Source organism: Falco rusticolus, chromosome 2, assembly GCF_015220075.1.
Source record: "Falco rusticolus isolate bFalRus1 chromosome 2, bFalRus1.pri, whole genome shotgun sequence".
Classification (NCBI taxonomy): Eukaryota; Metazoa; Chordata; class Aves; order Falconiformes; family Falconidae; genus Falco; species Falco rusticolus.
The window spans coordinates 69,725,519-69,748,875 of NC_051188.1; the positions used below are offsets into that span (position 1 = coordinate 69,725,519).

Consider the following 23,357-nt stretch of genomic DNA (forward strand, 5'->3'; position numbering starts at 1 on the left):
AAAATAAAAATAGGAATCCAAGAGGCAGCTCACCTTTTTGAAGCTTTCCAATGACAATTCGGGAAATCCAAACCCAAACCAAACCTAAGGGCAACCTCACCTTTCTGAGAAAATTCACAAACCCCTCTCATGCAGTGTAGTACTGGTCTGCAAACCAGTAAAAATTAAACTCTACTATCACTGTCCATTTCTTCCTTTTACTTCCCACCATTGTATTGTGTGCTGTGTGTGCGCGAATGCTGGTGCATACAGGATTTTAAATCTTTTTTTTTTAGCAGTAAGGCTGTTGGGAGAGCAGTTCTCTGTAGGCGCCAGCCAGGGCTTTGCAATCCATACACCAGTCATGTCCCTATGGCACTGCACTGTGATAAATTGACTTGTTCATTTTCTGGATCAAAAAGAAAACTGTTAATGTGACAGTAAAAAGTGGTTACTGTCCCTAAGTAACACGGACAATAGTCGTGGCCTGTACAGTATTTCTGGGGTTTGTAAGTGGTGCTCCATTAACCTTTAGCTGTGTGGGAGAGCTCAATGCAAACAGCTGGGAACTGGCAAATGTGTCCTCTGCCGGAAGGACAAGCAAACTCCTACAAAGACACAAAATTTGGAAAAGCTGAGGACACTTTTTCTTTCTACTTTCTTTCTGTAGTTCAAGAAACAGCAACAGGCAAAAAGGAAATCAGAAAGGATTGTGACTTTCAGATGCAATATCCCCTTTAAAAGTGGATAACCTGAGAATATATGGAAAGAAAAGCGAAAGCTGAATGAGAAAGGGCTAAGATCATTTTAAGCCAACCTTTCTTCCTCCAAGCCTGAGGGTCCAGTGTGACTTCCATCAAAAAATGTTAACTAGGAGTGTATGACTACTTGTGAGCTACCTACAACCTTCCCCAAACCTGTGACATTATTTATTCTCCTGCTTCTGGTCTTGTGGCTGTGCAAACAGTTAGTAGTGTGCTGGCACAGAGCCTACAGGACAAGTGCTGGGCAGCTGCCACTCTTTGGGCAGATGGTTTTACAGATCTGACTTCTGGAGCTAAGTCCTCTGCAAGGCAGCACAGCAGTGCCTGGTTCCTGCCTAGCTGGCTGAAGAGCTCTGCCCCCCACCAAAGATGACCTATGTGGGCCTGCCGTAAATTGATATAAAACTAAATCTTTTGGCAGGATTTGGAAAAGAGAGGACAGGAAAAAATAAGGAAGGTATTTGTCTACTCTGCAACTTTGTAGATTTGCTGAATTTATTGATTTCCATATTAAGGCTGCAGTTGATGAGATTTGACACTTGCTTTGTTGGTTTGGGTGTTTTCAGGAAACTTTTGCAAAGGATTTTTGTACAATGTATACATACATATATATGTGTACATGGATATATACATGGTGTCATGTACATTCTTAACTGGAAGGAACTTACATGCCTGAGCACTAAGACACTGCAGCACTGACATTTTATTTGAAATTTTACATGTCATTAACTCTGCAAAACCTTTAGAGAGTGCTATTTTCAGTAGCTTTGCAGTGAGTGTGTTTCCATCAGTTTGTCAGTGAGCACAGTATGGCTGGGGTTTTCTTTTCATTTTCGGGAATGCTGAGAGCACAATAAAGCTCTGCTGAGATTTTCACTACAGCTTGGAGAATTGTGCTATTTATCAACTTCCATGTGGATTTTAAAAGATCGGACTGGAGACGTCAAGGGACTGATTTAAAGGTGCAGATGTGTACAGTTGTTCATCTTCATTGATAAAGCTTTGGGTATCCAGTAGCAAATTATATCCTTCGTTGGCAAATAGGTGTCCAGGTCGTAATTGCCATGACCAGAATATGTTTTTGTAGTCTTAGCAATGATACTGAGCAATCATTCTCAAACTAGTGCATATGATGCTCTGTTCCTTACACATAATAGACTTCCCTTTTTTTTTTTTAAACTCCCAATCTTGATCCATATTTTCCACGAAACAATTGTATTTTCTGCAAATCAGGGAAAGCAGCACAATGTAAATGTCTCAGGCCAAAATTATTTCACTGTTAAATCACAATGCAGAAAAGAAGGTAAATATGCATTAGCTGTGCCCAGGCAAGGTAGAAAAAGTGGGTTCTATCTGGATTTGCAAATAGATTGTTTAACTTTGCTGGCTTTATTGACAGATACTCACTGGTCTGCCTGTACTTCAGCCCTGCTTTATCAAGGGTTCTTGATGATTGTTGCCCTCACAGAGGCAGTTATAGTGAAAGGCTGAGATTTTGTTTTGCTAGGGAGGAGACGTTGTCGAATCCAAAACTGTCAGATGTTGCTGACATCGTTAGACTAGCAAAAGGATTTAGTAGAAAGCCAAATGTTACTCTGCATCGTAGGGGGTTTCACCTGTTAAGTCTAGATCAGGTCTAAAATTGAGAAGGTGGCTTTCAGCAATAGGGATTAATGAGAGGTTGTTTCTTCCTAGGAAACAGTTTTTTGCAGCTTGGTGTAGCAGCCTATTATGAGAAATATTCTGGTGTAACCTTCTGGAGACACAGGCTGCTGCTCAGTGTTTTGAGCTCTTGGCTGCCACATGAAGATCCTGTAATCCTCTTTTAGCCCTCTGTGAAAGCCAGTCTTTGGGTGAGGTATTGGGTAGAGCAACATCTTTGTTACCCATCATGACAGAAACAACCCTTGTTTCCTTTGTCCTGTCCTCAGCTTTGTTAACAGGGTGGTCATCCAGATTTTTAATAGCATTTCAATGTTAATATCTTCCCTTTTGGCTTAGTAGAGATATTGTTCAGATGATGCTGATGGTTTCTCAATTGCATCCTTTGTGCCAGGCTCCATTTCTTATTCCCTCCACCACGGCCCAAAAGGTAGGTTTTACCCCATGAGCTGTTTCTAAGTGGATGTAAATATGCTTTAAGGAGCACCTGATAGAAGTTTCTCTTTCCATCAAACACTCATGCACATGGGCATCCTTCCATCAGGGGCCTTTCATGGAAGAGATTTTGGTGGAGTTTTGCACTGTAATACCTTGTATCTGTAAGAGGTTTAACCCTTTCTGCACAATAGTTTGTAATCACATAACCTTTAGCTCAGTGGGAATGAATACCAATTATCATTTATAAACAGTTCCTCTCATTATGCGCCTATTTATGGCATCTTTTATAGCTTGCTAATTACAAGCACACAAAACAGAAATGTTTGGAGTTAAATAATGTAAACAGGGATGTAATTGATTTTCATGCTGAATAGTTTTTATTGATTTATTGTTAATTAACATTTTTAAAGGATCTCTTGGCAAAATAATCCATTTAATTTATTGAATATTATACTAGCTGATGGTAAATTCATATTAAAATGTCACAAAAAGATTAACAGATCCATAATACTTTTTTTCCAACTGTTGCTGCTATACGGATGTTATATATTCTCCCCAAACACTGACAATATATTAAATGCAATTGATTGGTCTTAGTTCAGGTCCAAGCGGACATGCATCCACATCACTAAAAATGCCACATTCCAGTTGACACTAATTGTCCATCTGTGCAGCAGGGAGGACAGGCACCTAATGGGGAAAGAGCCTTATCTCTGTCGCTTTCAGGGCACAGTGCTTGGGTTTGTTGTGGAAGGACTGCACAGGCTGAAGGGAGAAGCCCGTATCTCCACTGAAAAGCCTTTCCTTCTACAAAACTAAAAGATTCTGGTGTCCATAATGGAAACTTTCCAAGAAATAGACCACTGTGTCAAGCAACCAGTCACTTAATACGTTCAGAGCGTGCATACAGTGCTGCAGAAAATGTCCTATGCTGAAGGCATTTCCAGATGTCTTTTTCCAATTTTTGAGTGAGAAGAGGGAGTCCTTTCAGGGGGTTGTTGACAGTATTTCAGTGTATGCTAGTTACCTTCAGCTCCTGTTGACTTCACTGAAATCCGAGGTCACTGACTCAGCGCCTCCCAGGATTGAGCATGTAGCAAGGAGTAAAACTGCAAGTTGCAGTTTTCATTATTACCATCCCATTATATTTTTCAAATGAGTAGCAAGAGAGTGTAATCACATCAGACTCTGTTTTTTCATTAGTGAAGAAAAACATTAATATACTGTGACATGGTATTGATTTGATACAATCAATCTTTCCCAATAACAATAAAACCTTTATATTTTATTAATAGAACAATGCAGTTCTTCTCCATTACAGCTCCCTTTTATTGTTCTGGGTCACAGTGTAATTCTGGCATGTTTGGATTTTTATTTTTATTAATATAATGTAAAAGCCTGTAAAATTGCTCCACTGATCTGCCAGTAGGTTTCGTTTGAAGCTCCCAAGCATCTTTTATTAGATGAAATGTTACCGGTGCAGCTCCAGTCATTGATTGTTTGACAGCCCTTAGGGGTGGAGAGGGTGGGGAGGTTTCAGAAGGGTTCTTGGCCTTTAATTCTCTTGATTTTTTTGTGGTGGGGACACTGAGACTTGGACTCAAACCATCTCATCAAATTGACGATGACCTCTCAACACAGGGTAGACCAGCACTCCTAAATCCCCTTCAAACTGGGCTGTAGGTGCCTAAGCTCTAGTGAAGCTCCCAGTAGCTATCCAGAAAATGGCCCTTCAGCATCACCTCACTTTATGACTCCAGGCTTTCCATACTTAGTTCAGGTCAGGTACTACATGGGCAGGAGATGCTTCAAGCTCTGGGGCAGGCCATGGGCATGCACTGCAAGAGTTATACTCTAACCTTGTCTCCCTGCTATTAAAAAAATATAAAAATGCAATACAGTGGATGCCTTTACTTATACATCCATAGTAAATCCATCTTCAACTAGATGTCAGGCTGAACCTCAGAGGTAGGACCCTTTCAGGCCCCTCAGGTCTGTATATAAGACCAGCACAACCTAAGGCGGGCAGTGCTCTGCTTTATGGCTTTATAAACTCCTCTGCAGTCTTCCTCCTTGGAGGCTCCGCTCTCCAAAAGCTGCTGTCCTGCCTCGGTTGTGGGGGAGCTGCTGGGTGGGCTGTTCTGGGTGAGTATCACTCACCGAGACCAAAATGTGCTTTTGTCTGATTAGTGTCTCCTTTCTAGTGCACATGGCAAGTCTATCAGATCATTTGGTGTTTCTCTCTATCTACAGATATTATTGATTTATCTTCTTCAATTAGCCAGCCATCTCCCTGTTCCTGGTGCAAGACCAGGACATCATGATATTCCAGTTGCAGTGACACCCCCAGTTAGTATAGTCAGATACTTTTCATTAAAGCAAAGCTAATGACTTTCATCGCTTGCTTTTTATTCATATTTTACTTATATTTTATTTATATTTATATTTATTTTATTTTTTATATTTATTCATATTTTTCTTGAAATAAAATCTTTGTTAACCTTTCTCCTCTTACCTTTTGAACCAAGAATAGTGTTGCAAGATCCCATGATAAGAAAATTAATCCCCATAATAAATATGAAGGCTCCATTTCAAAGGAGAACAGGCTTAGTAAGGGTAACAGTTTATTAACAGTCACTGTAAATTAGATGGATTTAATAACTTTAATTAGTGCAACATTTTCTGACAGACAGCTTGAAGAAAATTCAGCTGTTCATCCCCATCTCCCTCCTGCACATCTCTGTGTCTAAGAAAGTGGCAGCAATTCCTTGCAGTAAAAACGAAACAGCTCCTAATCGCAGCAATGCAAAGCACAGGAGAAAACAACTGTATCAACAGACTGTGGCCACTGGCACTCCAAATTAGTACTAAGGAGTAGCAGAAGTGCAAAGTAAACCTTTCGAATATCAGGAACAACAGAAAACCTCTTCATTTCTCTTTCCTTGGCATAACCCTATTCCGTTCAGCTCTGCTTGCCCTAATCCTCAGGGAGAGTCGAGGAGTCTTCTCTATTTAAGGGCTGTGAAGTGCACAAGTATTACTGATACCAGCTGGTGAAATGAGGGGGACCACAGTATGCCATGGCTCACTGAAGTCCAGCCTTGTTAAAGCAGATAGAAACATTGCTGATAGCTCTCACATCTTCCATCAAGATGGAAATGCCATTCTTGTTAGAGACAAAAAAACCAGGGGGTGGGAAATACCACTTCCAATTCTGTTCTTGGTCACAGGTTTTTCCTGCTCAGTCCTTTGCCTACGAGACGTTTTGACCAAACCTATTTTCATTCTTGTTTGAAGAAAATGTTTTCTTAAAGTAAAAAGTTACCAAATTTGAGTTAAACATTTCAATATTTTGTTTTAATGACTTCTTGATTTAGGACATATCCTATTCTGTAACTACACATTTTATTTATCGTTCTTAACATTTTTTGTTAAAGTGTTTTGATCTGATCAAACTTTCATTTCTTACCTGAACTGAAGAACACCTTTTAAAATTTCATTTTGAAGGTAACAATGTCACACAATTACATTTTTAATGGGAGCATAGCCAATGGAATAAAATCTACATGTAGGTGTCTTCCCCCACCCAGTTCAGAATGAAAATATATTCCAAAAAAGTGGGCATTTCCTGAGGACAAAAATATACGTTTTTAACCAGGTTGAAGTCTAATCTTTTAGCCAGCCCGCCTTCCCTGAGGTCTGAAGTCCTGCCTTTTGTCTCCAGTGTTGTGTTTTCAGCACAGCCATCCCATAAAGAGCCTTTTGGAGGCGGTAGCACATGTAAGAAAATCCACAGCAAGTTAAGCCCTGAATGTCTAAAACCCCATCCTGGCCATCTGCAAATGACCTCTCCCCAAAAATACCTTTACATGGCCTGGCTGTATTTCTACAGAAACCCCAGAAACCACCTCTCTGGCCTCAGGCATGTCTCCCTGTTAAATTTCAACCCTTTATTCCGTGACTTGAAGGTGTTAAGATCTCTTCAGAGAAATGATTGAAGGGAAACTTTGTTGAGGGAAATGGTTCTCCACAACCTGACAGGCAGAGGCCACACATATGAATAAGTAAAAAGATAAGGACTTCACTTATCTTTTTCACACTGGAAGTTCCTTTCTAGCAAATTGATCGTATAGAAAATGTTATATGCATATGTCTGTGCATGTGTGTGTGTATCTCCATACTTCAGTGGTCTTGCCTGGCAAAGAAGCATTTCTAATGTGCTTTCAGATCAAGGTCCATCAGTGTGGGCTTTTTTCCTTTTCTTTAATGGTGGATTTAGATTGTGTGCCCAAATGTACTGCCTGAAGCGTCACTTTAGGTGCCAGGGGACGCCCTGCAGCCCCGTGTCACGCAGTGCTGTGCAGGGCCTGTGCAGGGCCGGTGGCACCCAAGGGGCGGGCGCGTGGCAGCCATGGCCATGCCGCTGCCTGCAGATGACCAGCGTTCAAGCACTGACCCAACCAGCCTGGCTCCTGCCAAGCCTTCTGGAGATCTTAATCATGCCTAATTTATACCAGAGACATATTCCAATAACTGCTGGAGACTTGGTAAAAACACTTAGCACAATACAAATAATAACAGCACCAAAAGCTTGCACCATAAAAATCTCTTTGGCTAAAATGGAAATACATACTTGCAGAAGATTTTTCTTTCTTTCTTTAACACAAAGGTTTGAAAGGAAGGAGAACTATCATAGATAGGCAATACCTTTCAGAGGGGTTTCTTTATATATCTCCATGTGAAAGCTCTTGGTAAGGGAAGAAAAAATGAAGTAATGCTCAGAAATAAAATTTGTACAGATGTAGCTTTTTTTTGAAATGACATCCCGTTTCTCAAGATTTCAATGTAGCCTTTAGTCAGCCTTGTTTCTTACAGTTCTCTGTGCTTTGCATGGTAATTAGCTGCTCATGTTATCAGCGGCACAATGCTCCCAGCTATTTCTTCAGCAGCCACTGCCGTTATCCTCGGCGGCAGCTTCTTGCATCCCTCTGCCAGACTGTATGCCAGCCACACGCGTGTGCAGATGTTTGGCACTCTTCAGGCTGCACCGAGTGAGTGAAGAAGGTAATGGGCACAGTGTCAGGGAGGGAAAAGGCTGGAGCCCACTTCCTCTGACAGCTCCCTGAGACTTGCCAGTATTTCACTGATGGTTCGGTGGAGGTTCAGTGGGGCGAGTTTGTTATGATAGATCACAAAATGCAAAGGGAGGCAAATGAGCTGGGTTCATCAGCACCAGAATAAATACAGGGTAGCAGCTCCTCGGCTTAGTGGGGAACAGCAGCCTCAAAACCTCTTTTATGCTTTAATTTTTATTTTTTTTAAAGTAATTTAAACATTTATTGCACAAGTGTACTGTGGCGTGCAGGCTATCCAGAGGGTGGAGGGACTGCTTTGCGCAGATTGCCAGCACTGCTGACATCAGCCCTACACGGGTGCTGCATCACACAGCCAGCACCAGCACGAAGCGTTTGGATCAGGCAAGTCCACTGATGCAAATAACGCATCAGGTGCTGTGTGCTGTTTGTTGCCTGCAGGTAACGCGATCTCTTCTTTTAATTCAGAGTTCAAGAAATATTTATTTTTTTTATAATTAAAATGCGGCCATGAAGTTAAATTCAGGTTGCCAGATTCCCAGGCAGTGCAGGTTCCTCTACAACGTAAGTGGACAGGTAGTGGAAAAGAGCTTTTAAAATGAAAATAGGGAGTTCTTTTCCATACCAATACAGACACTTTTCAGACATACCTTAAGTCCCACAATAACACTCTGCGTTGTGTTATATGATATCGTGACCAAAAAAAATAATATGGCCCCAGGTCATATGAAATTTAAGTTGCTTGCTATGTGCAAAGCATGGTCTCTTAAGTTCCCCACCCTTATTCTAGAGAGTTTGATATCAACAGTAATGTAAGATCCTTACAATTACTCAAAGCAAATCTGAAGACGTTTATATTTGGCACTCAAAAGATGAAGAACAAAGAGGAAAATACAGAAATAGAGACTTTTTTCCAAATATTGTTTTCAATTTTGCATATCTTGTCTTTGGTTTTGTATTTTCAGCGCTTGCTTTTTTTTTTTTTTTTTTTTTTTTCCCTTTTGAAAGGCAGTATAATGATTTTGAGAGAGATGTGAAAAGGTTTTTTTACTCCCTGCCCAAAGATATGGTGTGCTAGGGAGAATAGCTGAAGTTTTTTTCTGTGGTAATGGAAAGTGTGATTTCTTGCTGGTGACTGTTTACAGATTTATTTCATTACACTTCTAGATGGGATATTTAATTTTGTAACAGAAGCTTGTTTCCAAATCTAGCCTTAAATAGCCTATTGCCAAATTTACCTTCAGTAGTTTTGCCTTCACACAAAAATACAGAGCATCATTTTACCATTTGTTCAATGTATCGCATACAGATGGTAGGTCATCTTATCCTTCCTTCTGTAAGATGGCAATGGACTGGAATGGCGAATTTCAGGTCAGGCAGTAAATTGGTTGCTCTGTAAACAAGGCGTTCATGATGAAGGCTTTACACTCTCCACTGCTGTTAACAGGATAACAAGTCATAGGCTGGGGTTTGGGGAAGGAAAGGGAGAAAATGGAGGGAAACCCACAGAGAAGAGAGAAATAAAAATTAGCTAATATGAATTTTAAAATTCTTCGGTATTCAGAGATGGTTGTGGTATTTCTGTCTTAGTTTCATTGGCAATGTGAACTCTTGCACCCCTGCTCCAGCAGCAGGAAGGTTGCACAAGGTGCTGTGTGGCTCCCTGGGGACAGGGCTGAGATCAGAACAGGGCTATCTGCTTGGGACTGTGGCTTCTTTTCAGCATCTGTATATCAGATATGAGTAATTCTCCGAAGGATGAATTTATAGCATGCTTATCCCTTTGAAATCAGTGGTGTAGCTCCTGGTGAACTGTAAAGTTGATGGACCCTGTTGCACCAAAAAGAGTTAATGCAATTCATTTGTTTAACAATCAAGGGCCATATTCAGCAAAGATTTAGCAGGAGTGCTGACAATAAAGCACTTTATGACTTTCTATGAATTGGCATGAAATACCAGCCACAAAAAAATTATGAAACATAAATTGTTCCCTTGCATATGCATGGCTGTCGTACTTCTGACCTTGGTTACAGCTGGTAGGCTACGAGCAGCTGCAGGTCCAGACCTCCCCAGTCACTTGGCTCAGGCTGGAGAATGGTGGTGACAGTGTCCAGGACTTGCACAAACTGGCCAGTGGGATCATTTGGGTCTGGTAAGGCACAGAAGCATCCATTTCTGAAAGTGCCTTGTGATTTTTTTGGGTGCCCAAATACAGATGGAGAAGCCAGGTTTTCAGGTGAGAAGACTTTAGCGCTTTGGAAAATCAAATTGCTTTGATATTTCTCCAGGTGGGCACCTGAAAACTCAGAACCTCCAGGTGTTCTTTGAAAACAAGAGGCAAAGACTAAGCTCATTTCCCTGCTAGCTCTTTGGGGACAGTAATTAATAATATTTCTCCATCCCTTCTTCCCACATGGGAAGACGTCAAGCCCCTGCTTCCTGAGTTAGTTCTGTTCTGCAAAAGGAAGAAAAGCTTTCTTCGAGGTATTGTCAGGGAATTTAGCGCGGTGAAGTAAATCCCCAGAACACTTGCTTGATGCAACAGCCACCTATAGCTTGTGGAGACCTGCAGGAGACTGGCAACCTCTCAGCATCATCGTGATTTCCAACAGTGGTGTGCCTGCCCTCACTTCCCAGTTGTGCTGGGCAGTGCAAGAGAACTGTGGGCAGGGCGTTGGGGGGGGGGGTGTAACTCGCGCCACCTTGTCTTTGCTGGAACAAGTCTGGATAACAACCAACCAAGCCAAGCGTGGAGGTGAAGCACCAGCTGGATGGTTCCTATAAGGGGATAGCTGCTCTGCCACATCTCTGATTTGAGCTCTCCAGAATGGCTCTGGAGTACACCATAGCATTCAGGAGAGCTGAATTCCTGCACGCCCTCAGTCCCACAACGTATGGGTGGGTTTAGGGTCAGCATTTTAGGAAACTGTAGCCTTCTGAGGACTGCTGTGCTGCCTAGCCCCTGCTCAGTGTTGCTGCCTGTGTTGCAGTCTCTGCAGCTCTCCCCTCAGCATCACGGGGACCTCTACCCTATACACCACCAGGCTTCACATAGGCAGTGTCACTGCGTAGTCTTTCCTGGCCAAAGGATGTGGAGAGGTGCTATTTAATATAAATAAATGCACAAATTGGATCTATATACATGCAGTAACAGTTTTGTTTATGCTTGCTCACATGCAGTATAGCCAAAACAGCAGGAACCGCGCCCAAAAGTGGTGTAAACAAAATCCTATGAATTTATACAAATATATTGCAGTCATATGTAAACACTGCAACATATTATGTCTTCCTGTGGTGCTGATGGGGAATAATCTGAGAATTTTCAGCAGTGCAGATTTTCAGATGCTGGAAAAACTTGGCCTCATTTTGAAACTACAATAGAGGTTGGAATATATTTCATGTGACAACCATGTCCTCAAACCTACTATTTGTTATTTCTTTTTAAAATGCAAACAAACTCTTTTCTCATTTTGTTTACAGGACAGTGGAACAGGAGATAACAGCTGCATTGAAGAAATATTGCGGGTAGGAATCCTTAAAAAAACATTTTCCCAGTGCCATTTTGTTTACTCTAAAATTACAAGAGAATAACAAGAACATTGCAATTACTGCTGTTAAAAATATTAGTCTTTTAGATTGTCATCATTTTAAGGAAAAAGTAGGCAAAATTATTTCCTCATGAAAAATAATTGAAAAATCTGTGAAAACAACCTTTCAGAGCCTCTGGATTTCACTGCTACTTTGTACCAGTACGGCTGACCTTCATGCATGCAGAAGCAGATAATGGGATAAATTATAAACTGAAATGTACAATGATGTTTCAGGTTTACAAACCATGCAAAGTGCATGTTTCCATTAATCATGACTGTCAAAAATCTTCATTTTGAAGGGAGGTCTAGGAAGGTCATTTTCCACCTGGATTTAATTAGAATACATTATGTAATGTCATTATGTCCATTATGTCCATTATATAATGACAATGCACAAAATGCATAGTTATTTCCATATTTCATTATTATTTTTTTTTATCTTAGTAATTTCTAGTTTATTTTCATGGAGCGAGTTAACACACATCCAGACAGATCTTGGCTTGAATCAGCTTTGATATTGATTATTTTTTGAGGCAGACAAATGTATAAAGTATGAAACATTTCCATATATTTTAGCTTGTGGGTTTTTTGGTTCTTTTTCTAAACTGATAATTCAATAATTCTCAGTGCTTATAAATCTGATATAATAGTGATTGAAACACCAACAAGGTAGATGGAATGGTAAAACCTCCCTATTACTGTGTGCACTTCCACCTCTTGGATATCCACTACCCAAATATTTCAGATTGTTTATAAACTACGGGGCTATAAATATTTGGCTTAGAGATTAGTAGTCCATTAAGCCTGTTGTTTCTAGCAGTATTTCTCCATTGTCCCTGAATATGTTAAATACAGCTTTTAATTCTTAAACTGGACAAAGAGTTTATCGAAGGGTGATGATGATGTATTGCTTATGACTTCACTGGCAGAGCTTTTACTTAGCTAACATTTACAAAGTAGGCTCTTGTAGGACTGAACTGCATATTCAACAAGCCTTAGCCTCGGTCCCTGCTGGTTTTTTACAAATAAGTAGCTGATATCATGAATTCATGATGTGATGTGAGGCTCTTTCACCTCTTTTTTGTGCAAGGCTTTTAAAAAGAACAGTCAAAGAAGCTGTTCTTCCTCCTTAGGTTGTGCCATTTGGCTAGCGCAATTAGGCAAAAAATGTTGAAGAGACATGGGTCCTTCCACACAGAGGAACATGGATATGTAAGAGACACCAGCTGAGAAGAAAAATGCACTGTATGACTAGGGATGGTAAGGTGCATCTCCAAACCAGTGAACACAGCTGCTGCTCTCTCTTTCCCCCCGGCCTTGAGAACATTCCTCAAAAAATATTTTTGCTAACCTTCATGATGAAGCGTTCAGGACATCCTTGTATGGATAGGACCCTTTTGTTTGTGAGGGTTTTTTCACTTTGCTTAAAAACTAGATAAACAACCCACATCTCAAAGGCCGGCCCCACCTCACATCAGTGTCTCACTTTCTGCTGAGGTTTAGCATGGCTGAAATAGAAAGCGTACTGTTTGATCCCCTAGCTCTCGTTCTTACATGAATACTCAGCCACCATGCACAACCCCTCCAATGTGCCCATCCTCCAGGTCTGCAACCCGGGTGTGACTTTCTATCCTGAATTTCCCTTGTGTCTCTGTGTCCAAGACTACACATAAATCTTGCAGACTGTTACCGTATACCATTTCTAGCTGAAGCTCTTTATTCACAAAAGCATAAGTCTCAGGTCCAAATTCTCATTGCACACCTTGACTGCTGCAGCATCCTTCCTTGGTTTTGACAAATGCAATGTTGCCCACCTCCATTCATGCTGCTGCGCAGATCATTTTCGTAGCTTGACATCTTGCCCAAAGATAATTTGTCTTCACATCTCACCACTGTCACCTCCATCTCTATTGCATCAAGTACAGCTGTTTCTCTCTGATTCTAAGGTCTCAAGTCTACCAGTCTGTGCTAACGTAATGGCTCCCACTTTAGCTTACCTGGTGACGCCAGCCTCTGTCAGAACATTGAGAAGTTTCACATCAATTAATTTCTCCCATGCTTCCCATCAGATCTGAGAAGATCCTTGAACACTTTTCCAATTAGCTCCATACCCACCTTCAGAGAGCCTCCTTTTTCACAAGGACTGTGGAAAACCAGTGGTGAGGTCAGGGCTATTCCCTTGTTTCTCATGCTTGAAAGTTGTTATCCCACTTGTCCCTTGTAGTGTCTGGGCAGGTCAGATATATCCTTCTGCTCTCTTTTGTCCTAGAAAGCGAACTTCTGTGTCAGGGTACTGCTGTGTAGTACAAAAACATTGTTTATGTACTCTCACAATACAAATCCAGATCAGCAGTGGTTGTTGTTACTGATAATTAGTAAAAACAGCAACAGTAATAATGTGCCATTGCTACTCACTTTATAAATAACTGCCATCCAGACTTTTCCAGCCCTCTCTGTGCCCTCTTTTTGTCCTGAACAGATCCATTCAGTTTCAACGGAGATTTTCCAGTTTTCTGAAACAGACTGTTTATAAGGAATGCCATTTCCATGTTTTTGTTGGAGATATCATTCACACAGTAAAGCCAAAGTTTAGCTTCCTTTTGGACAGATTATATGCAGGTCTCGTACATGTGCCCAAAGGCAGACAATGAAAAGCCACAGGAGCTGCAATCCTTGTGTTCCCCTCAGAAGAGACAGCTGGTGGGCTGAAATGTGTTTATTATAGGAAGGCCCACTCTATGGAGCATCAGCAAAAGGAAGATGCTTAAAATTTGTTTTTTTTAAGAACATTGCACCCTATTTTAGCTGCCTTTTGCACAACATGAAGCAAAAACCATCCTCTTTTTCTAGCTAGTGTGTTCCCTGCACATGTCAGGCTGTGGTTTTTCCAAGGGGTAGGTACTTGCACGGGATGTCCATGTTTCCCCAGTCAAGACCAAGGGCAGTAGGAAGTGTGCCCCAAGTCTGCTCCATCTGCTTCCCTGCATTTCCTCCCCCAGCAGGTGAGAGGAGGCAAGTGCTGATTTGTGCAGGGATCTTGTCACCCTCTGGTCTCAGGACATGGCCATAGTTGACATCTGGACCTCAGCTGCAAAATCAGTTTAGGCATAGCTTTAAAATCACCAAATTTTATTTTGTATTAACTGTGACAAGAATTTATAGTCTCTGTCCTGCCTGGTGCAACGCAGGGTGCCACGGCTTAAGTCTAGCATTTTTTGAAGTTGTTTTACCAAAGGTATCAGAGCTCTGTAGACTTTGTAAATGGATGGATCCTTCTGCACGAAACTGCAGCTTCCAGAGAAAGCCCCCAGGAACCGAGCCGCAGAATCGCTTCCAGTCCTGAAGGAGGTTGATTAACAAGACAGTAACCCTGTCGAGATGGGAACTGTTGTAAGGACTCCTGCTGAGTTTATAATCACTGCAGGAATCCTGAACCTCATCTAACCCCATGCACTAATTTATAGCAACTTCTTCAAAGTGTAGCGACTTCTCTGTCCAGCTGCAGGCACGCATGTCAAGGATAGAGAAACTTCTAAGAGAGCCTTCGATGTAAATAACTGCAGTAAGACCAAGTTACAGATGTAATATCAAATCAAGAGAGAAAAGCCTTATTACTTGATGGTAGCTGTAAAAAGCAATTCCTTGTAAGCTTTTGCATTGTTGGTAAGGGACATGATAGAAAACATTTAAGCAGAAAATAAGAGTTAAGACTACACAAATATCCTTTATTCCACTGTGCCCAGCGCAGTTGCTACCTGAGTTCCTGAGACACTGCCAAAGCCAACCTATTCACTTCCTTGCTAAGATACAAACTTCCTAAGAAAGATTAGTAAATTTGGCTGATTTCTATTTGATTTTATTAGTGTGTGTAACTGTGTATTTTGTTATGAGTGGTGGGATTTGGAGTAAACATTTATTTTGCTGTAGTACCTGTAAAAAATGGGAGCAGCAAGCCCCCTGCCTCTCCACTAAGTTAACTGTTGCAAGCAATATCAGGTGCACTCTGAGTATATTTGCTATGGATTTAAGGAGGAAGGGAGTGTGTCAAGTGCAGGCAGTTCTTGTTTTGTAAGATAAGTGGTTGGAGATTGATTTGGCTATTCTTACAGTCTTAGCTGCAGTTTCCTAGAGTTGCGGTAGCTTTGTTGAAAGGAAAACCACAGGCAAGCTGAGCTTTTAATTATTGAAGATGTTCCTGGGTTTTTTTGTGTTGACATGAGAGGTGTCGTTGAACCAGGCAAAGACGGATGTAGTTTGAGTGTTTGGCCTGCAAACAGTGTTTGGTTGCAGGATGCAGGGACAGCCAGAAGCTGATGGACCAACAAGAATGCAGAGAAAGGGCTGGAGGAAAACCACGCACAGCCAGTTAACACAGAAACCACCTTCTTTGGGATGGCATGGAGCAGTGGGGAGGCAGGATGGGTTGTGGGGTGGAGGACAGATAAGTTGCTTTCAGGAAAGATAGAAAAAGTAGTTGGGGAGGCAGCGAAAGGACTGAGGCTCTAGCTGCAAACATCCCCCCAAGAGAAGGACAACTCTGCTTGGTGCCACAAGCCTCCTGCCCAGGGTTGAGCACCTGAAGGTGCCCTTGCAAGTAGGTTGTGACTCCCCATGGCCACAGGGCATCCACTTATGAAAACAAGACATTTTAAGTGTGATGCCTTTGATGAGTAGTTTACTTGAATCTCCCTACTCTGTGTGTAAAGCACAGTACTTCTTACTTGAGCAACATAAAAACCTGAATGAAAACAGAATCTAATTCTGTATTTTTCCCCTTCCCCACTTGGGATCCCTTGGCTCATTAACAAGCTTGCTAATTCTTTAGCAGAAAGCATTAAGGATCAGCCCATCAAATATTCAGGTTTTTTTTCAAACCTGAACAGCCGTATGTGCTGTGAGATCAGCTGCACTCCATCAGCTGATTGAATTAAAACAAGAGCAGAGGTAAATTAGAAACTGTCTGCACAAGACAAATCCTGTGAAAACATGAAATCCTACCAAACACACTGTCACTGTGAATAAGCATCACAGTCACTGGAGGATGTGTCAATACTTAGAGGGGAGAAAAATCAGTTTCTTAGAGGTAGGTTGTTAGTTCAACAACTGTGAACTGCTGCCTTGTAAATGTTAATGACTGTAAGATCCCACTGGCTGCAGTTAAGCTCCTGGTGGAGTCGGACATGTGAAGAATTACAGAACACAAATATGGTAATCAGCAGTATATTTCTAAACGCTGCTCTTGCTTTCCAAAGCAGAGGGAAAAGCCTACAGGTGGAATGAGACCCACTTCACTGCATGGCACTAGTGCAATAGCTGCCTCTGCACTAGCAGAGGGTTTTATTTCAGTCTCACTGCTGGAAAGAAATTGCTGGGCAATTTTTGGGAGGGAGGTGAGAAGGCTGCCCTCAGCAAGCACCTTAGTGGAGAAATTTGGGTTGGCTTTTCTGACTAAGCCCTGTGGGAAACTCCTGGAAGTTTTGGGAGGAAGACAGCAACTTCAGGTGACAGGGGCAGTGGGGGAGAAGGAAGGTGTAGAGACTTAGAAGCAGCCCCAGTTTGCTGATGCTACCTTTCTTGCTCATTCTCATTGAATACAGAAATACTCCAAAGCATCAGAATCATATTAAAAATGTATCAGATGCATAAAATACCATTTGTTTTCATTGCAGTCTTTCAGGAGAACTTTCACAGCACAGCTTTGCTTTTAGGTTCCTAAATTTCAGGGCAATTCAGGCATTATTTTGGTTGATGTATGCTGTTCACTGCATTTTTTCAGCATGACTCTTTTTGTCTTTCTTACTCAAATAAATGAAAAATCATACCTAACAGTGTTTGGAAAATGTGTTATTTCATAAATCCCAGAAATGTTAAGACATTAAGCCATCTAATCCAACCTCCAGTACTCACTTATTAACATCGCCTTTCTTGCCACACCATGACATCCAGCTCATTTGTACAGTACCTTTTCTACAGCAGTTGCTGTCTGCAGTAATTCACTTGGGTCAGCTTTCCTCCAGCCAGCCTGGGTACCGCTGGTGGCGTGGATGGCAGTACCATGGAGCTTCAGCAAGCTCTGCCTGGAGCTTCTCCAGCTTCTCAGTGAGAATTAGCAGTCCATACGGTACTTTGTGCCACTAGAGCAAAATTAGCAGCAGTACCAGAGCTAGCTAAAGATATTTTGGCTTCATCCACGTAAACTGCAATGACTACGGGGGAGGCATACCTGTATACGCTACCATCCCCTTGACTCCTCACACCTTGGCAGCTTTCAGGATACACCATCTGTATGTGGTGCCTTGGACTTCCTCTGTGTCCACTGCAGCCAGAGTCTCCTTATTACCTCTTTCTCCATCCAAAAGGCTGGGGGGAGATTCCTCACTTTTCACAGCTTTTGTCCCTTTTTGGGCTTTCTCAGGTCATCAGAGTCTCTCCCCAGGTGATATGTTATTTCTTGTCAGCTTATCTGAACAGAAACTGCTCCTCGTTTGGGCATCATGCATGGCACATCCTTTTTATTGCCCACATTGTGGTTTTCAACTGTCAATAAACTTTCACAGCCAATGAATTAAACCCAGACATATAAACATCACTTCGCTGGCCCTTAACATACAGAGTCAGAGGTAGAGAACCGTGTAAAATGGCACTAAAATATTATACTAACAGTGATAATGTCAACCAACCACTAATTAGTTGTACATGAACAGCCCCCCCTGAACTGTCACACTTGGATTTTTGCTGCTGTCACTGTTGTTGGAAATAGTGTCTCAGAGGAGTTTGGGTTTTGAAGTATGCTTTATATTTAAACCTTGAAATTAATAAACCTTGGTGCTAACAAAAAATATCACCTTAAAAAGGCAAAAACTATTAACAGTTTAGTGGAAATAGGAGATCAAGCTACAAACTGTTACAGTGGAAATAAGACTTACCACAAATGCCAGTCAAAGGTAATCTGCCTTTCAGTCTTCCAGGTCCTGGTGCAGGACATGGAGGCACTTTCTGTGGCATCAGCCACCCATGGGCTGGGGCACCGACATTTTCAAATATGGCAAAATCTGTTCTGTTTTGAATCAAGTAGGGTGGTACAGAGGCAAAAGACCCATATTATTTTTAGAACACAAGTAGCCAATGTGCAAAGGCTTTGTGTTAGGAATAGGCAGGCCAGTATAAAAGAGCTGGTGAAACACCATCATGCTAATGTGGTGGAATTAATGTTTAAAATTGCTGTTTTGTAGTGAGTGTATGCACCCTGTTATTTAACAAAGCAAGAGAGAATCCAGAATGAATTATCCGGCCTCTCTGCTATACAAAAATAATACAGTAAAATCCTTACTAATTTTTTCCTCTGTTTAGAGTGTTTCACAAAGCTGGAAAAGAGGCACAATCACCATCTTGTTCCAATACAGAGAAATTACTCCTTGTTATTAATGGCAAAGGGCCAGATAGATCCTTGTTTTGTGTATCTCTGCCACAACTCCTCTGAGGCCAACAGAATTATGCATATTAATAAACAGAAAGGATCTGTGCTATCAGTCCTAATGAAAGAAGAATGAAATGTGTGTAATAGCAGGTATCTGTGCTGCTGGGAGCCTGGGGTTTGATGCCTTCAGCTGTCACCTTTAAAGGACAACCTACTTTCTACCCCTCTTGGTAAGATTCACTCAAAACAAAGTGAAACCACAAAGAAGGTGTGACTTGAGATGACAGCATCCTCCAGTAAACCCTATGGTGACAGTGGTTTCTTCCATGATTAAATGGGCATTAAGGAAGCCGACTCATCAGACAATGCAACTGGATGCTGTTATATGACTTACTTTTCCACCCAAGTTAACATTCCCATTTTTTTCACCATGTTTTCAGGGATGACTGTAAAGCAGGGGAGGGAGAGCCAGAGGGCTTGTGGTAGCATGCATGTGTTCTGGGCTGTAGACTGCAACTATGGTTGCAGAGCCAAGCAATCATTACGTCACAGTCCCGGACACCTAAGGACACAGCCCTGGTTTGCCCTGTGAGCCCACAGGGTGACAGACCTGCTGCCATCGCCACCTTAAGATGTGTCTCTGAAAAGCTGCATTAGATTGAGTTGTGGGTTTCAATGGCTGACGTTACATGTGTACCTCAGCTGTGCCCATTTTCCTGTCTCCTACACCGATATTTGCAGTAGATGTGCTCTTATATCTAGGAAATTCCTCTGTGGTGCCCGATTTTCCACAACTAGAGCTGATCAGCGGGAACTCTCCCAGCACTGTCACATTTTGGTCTCACCCAGGAAGCATGAGCTCTCTGTTTATGTCTGTCAGAGGCAGCTTTCCTCATCTGGGAGCTGAGACAAATATTCTTTTGTTAATCTTATTTAATCATATTTAGGAGCAACACATGAGTTAGCAGTTAGCTTCACTTGGCAGAAAGACTCGAAGGAAATTGAGGGAGAAAAGAGAAGTCTGCTAAAAGGAAATTAAATCCCTTTCAAGAATATTCCATTGCAACGTCTGTACTAATAAGTAAAATGGACTAATAACTGCTCTCTTACCCTGAGGCCACTCAGCATAGCATGGCTCATGTCCAAAGAGCTAAACTGCCTTACAGGCACAAAGCGGAGTGGCTTCACCCACACTGCCTGTCGCACAGGATTGTCTCTGCAAGAGCTGGCCCCTGCCCAAGCTGTGCTGGTGTGGCCACATTCGCCCAGCTGTGGGCCAGCGCTCGGGTGTGTGGTCCTGTCGGTCTCTTAGCAGAGATGCGGTCTAACTTTTCCACACAATGCGCTTGACTTCCTCCTGCCTCGTGCAGAAGCTTCAAAGATCATGGAGAACACAGTACTAGCCACGCTGCAAAAATCATGATTGAAAATCTCTAGCGTTTTTTATTGCATATATTTTGGCATCTTTTTGCCATTGTAGTTCGTTGCCCTCAGGATACATTGGGCTGGTTTGTTGAAAATGTGAAAGGTAAAAACTGTTTTTTAAAGGAAAGACGAGAACATACACAGTCATTTGTCTGCAGGACACAAAGTGCTGTTTTAAGTCCCTCTTTTAAGACGGACTGACTGAATACTGATCGAGTTTTCACCAACCAAAACGCCGTAGTACCTGTACTTTATGATTAGCACTAAATGCCATTTACTGCATATGGTGCATTGTGTCATTCTTAGTTATTTTGGATTTAGTAGCCTAGGAAGTAAAATGCTATCAGGTGTGTTTCAAAAGTGAAGTACGTGGAAAAGACCCAATTATTTCATGTACAAATTATTGATGTTGCCTTAAATGATGGGATTCTGACTCAGTCATCCAAACAGTTTCACTGCATAGGTTGTAATGAAGATGGTGATAAACTGTCACATTTCTGATGGTTTCTGAAAACTTAATTTTTGCCAACAGAATTAATTTAATTTAGAATACATATTCTTGGCAATATTATTGACTACACTTAAGGTCACACAGACATAAAAGGGCTTACATACAAACTTCAGTTAAAAATGTGCAATTTTATGTAGAAATTGCAAGCCTGTCACTTTACCCTTGGAGAGAAAAAGTTATTCAGAGTAATGACAATAGCTTAGTGGGAGAGAAAGTGGGCTTCACGCAGTAAAAAAGTTTCTCTCCAGCTGGGTGGCTTTTCCACAGGCTTTCTTTCATTAATATTATCAAGTTATTTGTTATTTACTCATGAATGCTGAATAAATACTGAGCAAATTCAAGACATTATTAATTTTCCTAGCATTGCATGTACGCATATGTAATGGTTCATTATAGCCCAGAGTTTTCAACATATTCCAGTGTAAATGAGAAGAGCCCAATTAAAAAAAATTGTAGACCCTGATCCAACCTTTGTTGACTTCAGGTCCTGATGTTGAATTGAGCACCAAAAGAGAAAATTATGCCTATTAAATTGAGTAAACATTTTCTTCATTTATCTGGGTGGCTTTTTTCTGTCAGTGAAAACTATTTTTTTGCTAAAAATGCCAACCCTTAGAAACTTAATGAGTATTAATGAAAAGCTGGAATAATTTAGCATGGACAAAAAGAGGGTAATTTTCCTTAGACATTTCGTTAGTACAAACCGAACCCTTAAAGGCCTATTCTCCTTGTGGTTTGTCAGAATAATTCTCATTATAGTCAATAGGAACCAGGTATATATGCATCAATAGCAGAACAGACTGCTAAATATAGTTGCTGCTGCAGCAACTTGTTCGCTCTGTTGTTCATCAGATGGGGAAGCTGGAAGCTGCAGCAGCCTCACAGCGTGAGAAGGACCATGCCTGAAGACATTTTTGTCCTGGGAACAGGGTCATGAGCTTGGTTTCACGCTTCCAGGTACTTCAGGCTTTTCCCAAGCGGATGGACAGTTTTCAGCCTGCTGTGTTTGGGCCCACCACACCGGGCTGAGAGGCACACAAGCTTCCCTTAGCCTAAGCAGGGTAGCCAGACTTGCCGTATGCATCACATTTTCCAGGCTGTGACCACTGCAGGTTCTGCAGTTGTTCCAAAAAACCATATGGTCCGGGCTTTTCCCCATTAGCTGGGGAAGCAGCGTATATCTCTAGACAAAGCAATAAAAGATCTGCACACTTTGCCTCGTCTAAATTTCCTCATTTTTTTGTGCTGTCACTCCACAGCTCCCTTGCATCTGGAGATGACATTTCCACCCTGTCTTCCAGGCTCAGCCTGTCTTTCCCTCTCCCTGCCTGGGCAGCAGCATCTTTCATCCTCCCTGGTGTCTCCCTGCTCAGAGAGCTGCCCCCAGGCTCTCTTCTCCTAAACAAGCTGCCTTTGTCTCTGGGCCCTTGGAGTCTCACAGGAGTCACTTAGGCTCTGTGATTTTTTTTAAGACCCAGGATTAGTATCTGATATCTTTTTTCTTTTGTCTGGGATTTTCTGCTATCCAAATCCAGAATCCTGTGGAGAGGCAGGGGAAAAAAATATGGCCTTTAACCTTTTGTTTTGCTTTGGTAGGATCTATACAGGTGCTGGTAGTCTTTCGCTACCAGCCCTTTTGTGGACAGACATTGACTTCTTTTCCTTGTCTTCTTAGCACATGGAGTATAAAGCATTACCGAGTGAAAACCAACCATAAGGAATTCATAAATTATACATAGGCAGATTCCCAAAATCATCAGACATTCTCTTCTGTAAAGTATGTCCCCTGTCAGTTAGTTTCTGTGATATATGTACCTTTCCTTATCTTGTCATCTAAGCTTTCATGGATTATTTTTTTTTAAATATAGTTTCAGTGAGTTTTCATTTAAAACAAACCAACAGGACTCTGCTTTTTCACCCCTCGCTCTGTCCCTTCTTGTCAGCAGAAACCACACAGTTTGGGTGGACAGGTGGAGGGAATTCTCAGCTGAGACAGACACATACCTGGGATCTTTGGTTTCGGTGTCCCATCTCTTGACCCTGTGATGCCAGTGAAGGAGCTGGCCTGCCCAGGGATGCCCGTGTTTTGGGTACTTTCATGTAGTCCCTGACAGCATTTCTGGCTGCAGCAGCTTTGCAGATGTGCAAGGCTGTGAATCCAGCTTGAGAATGTCCCTTCTCACACACTTCACTTGGCAAAAGATAATTCAAAAGTCGTGTGGCAATGAAAAAGCCATGCCAGCTAAATAGTGTATGTGAGTACTAGAAAGCTCAACACATGCAGAAATGGGCTGATCCATGATGCATTTTGTGCTATCTGTTCAAATGCCTGTGTTTTGGCCAACAGCCCCTGGGTTGGTAATCATTGCAGAGTACATCCTAGGAACCATGCAGGATCTGGGGCCAGCAAGAAGTACCTAATTATGGCAGAAGCATAATTATACGGTCCTTTGCAATGTGTCCTCAATTTTTCCACAA

At 41.8% G+C, this 23,357-nt stretch overlaps 1 protein-coding gene across 1 annotated transcript in view; it reads left to right on the plus strand.

Annotated features, from left to right (window-relative positions):
• AFF3 (AF4/FMR2 family member 3) overlaps window positions 1-23,357 on the plus strand; it is a 281,320-nt gene that overhangs the window by 91,674 nt on the left and 166,289 nt on the right. Inside the window, exon 4 of the mRNA XM_037377921.1 lies at window positions 11,417-11,461. Within this exon, the coding sequence (XP_037233818.1) occupies window positions 11,417-11,461 (45 nt within the window). The remainder of the gene's footprint in view (window positions 1-11,416; window positions 11,462-23,357) is intronic.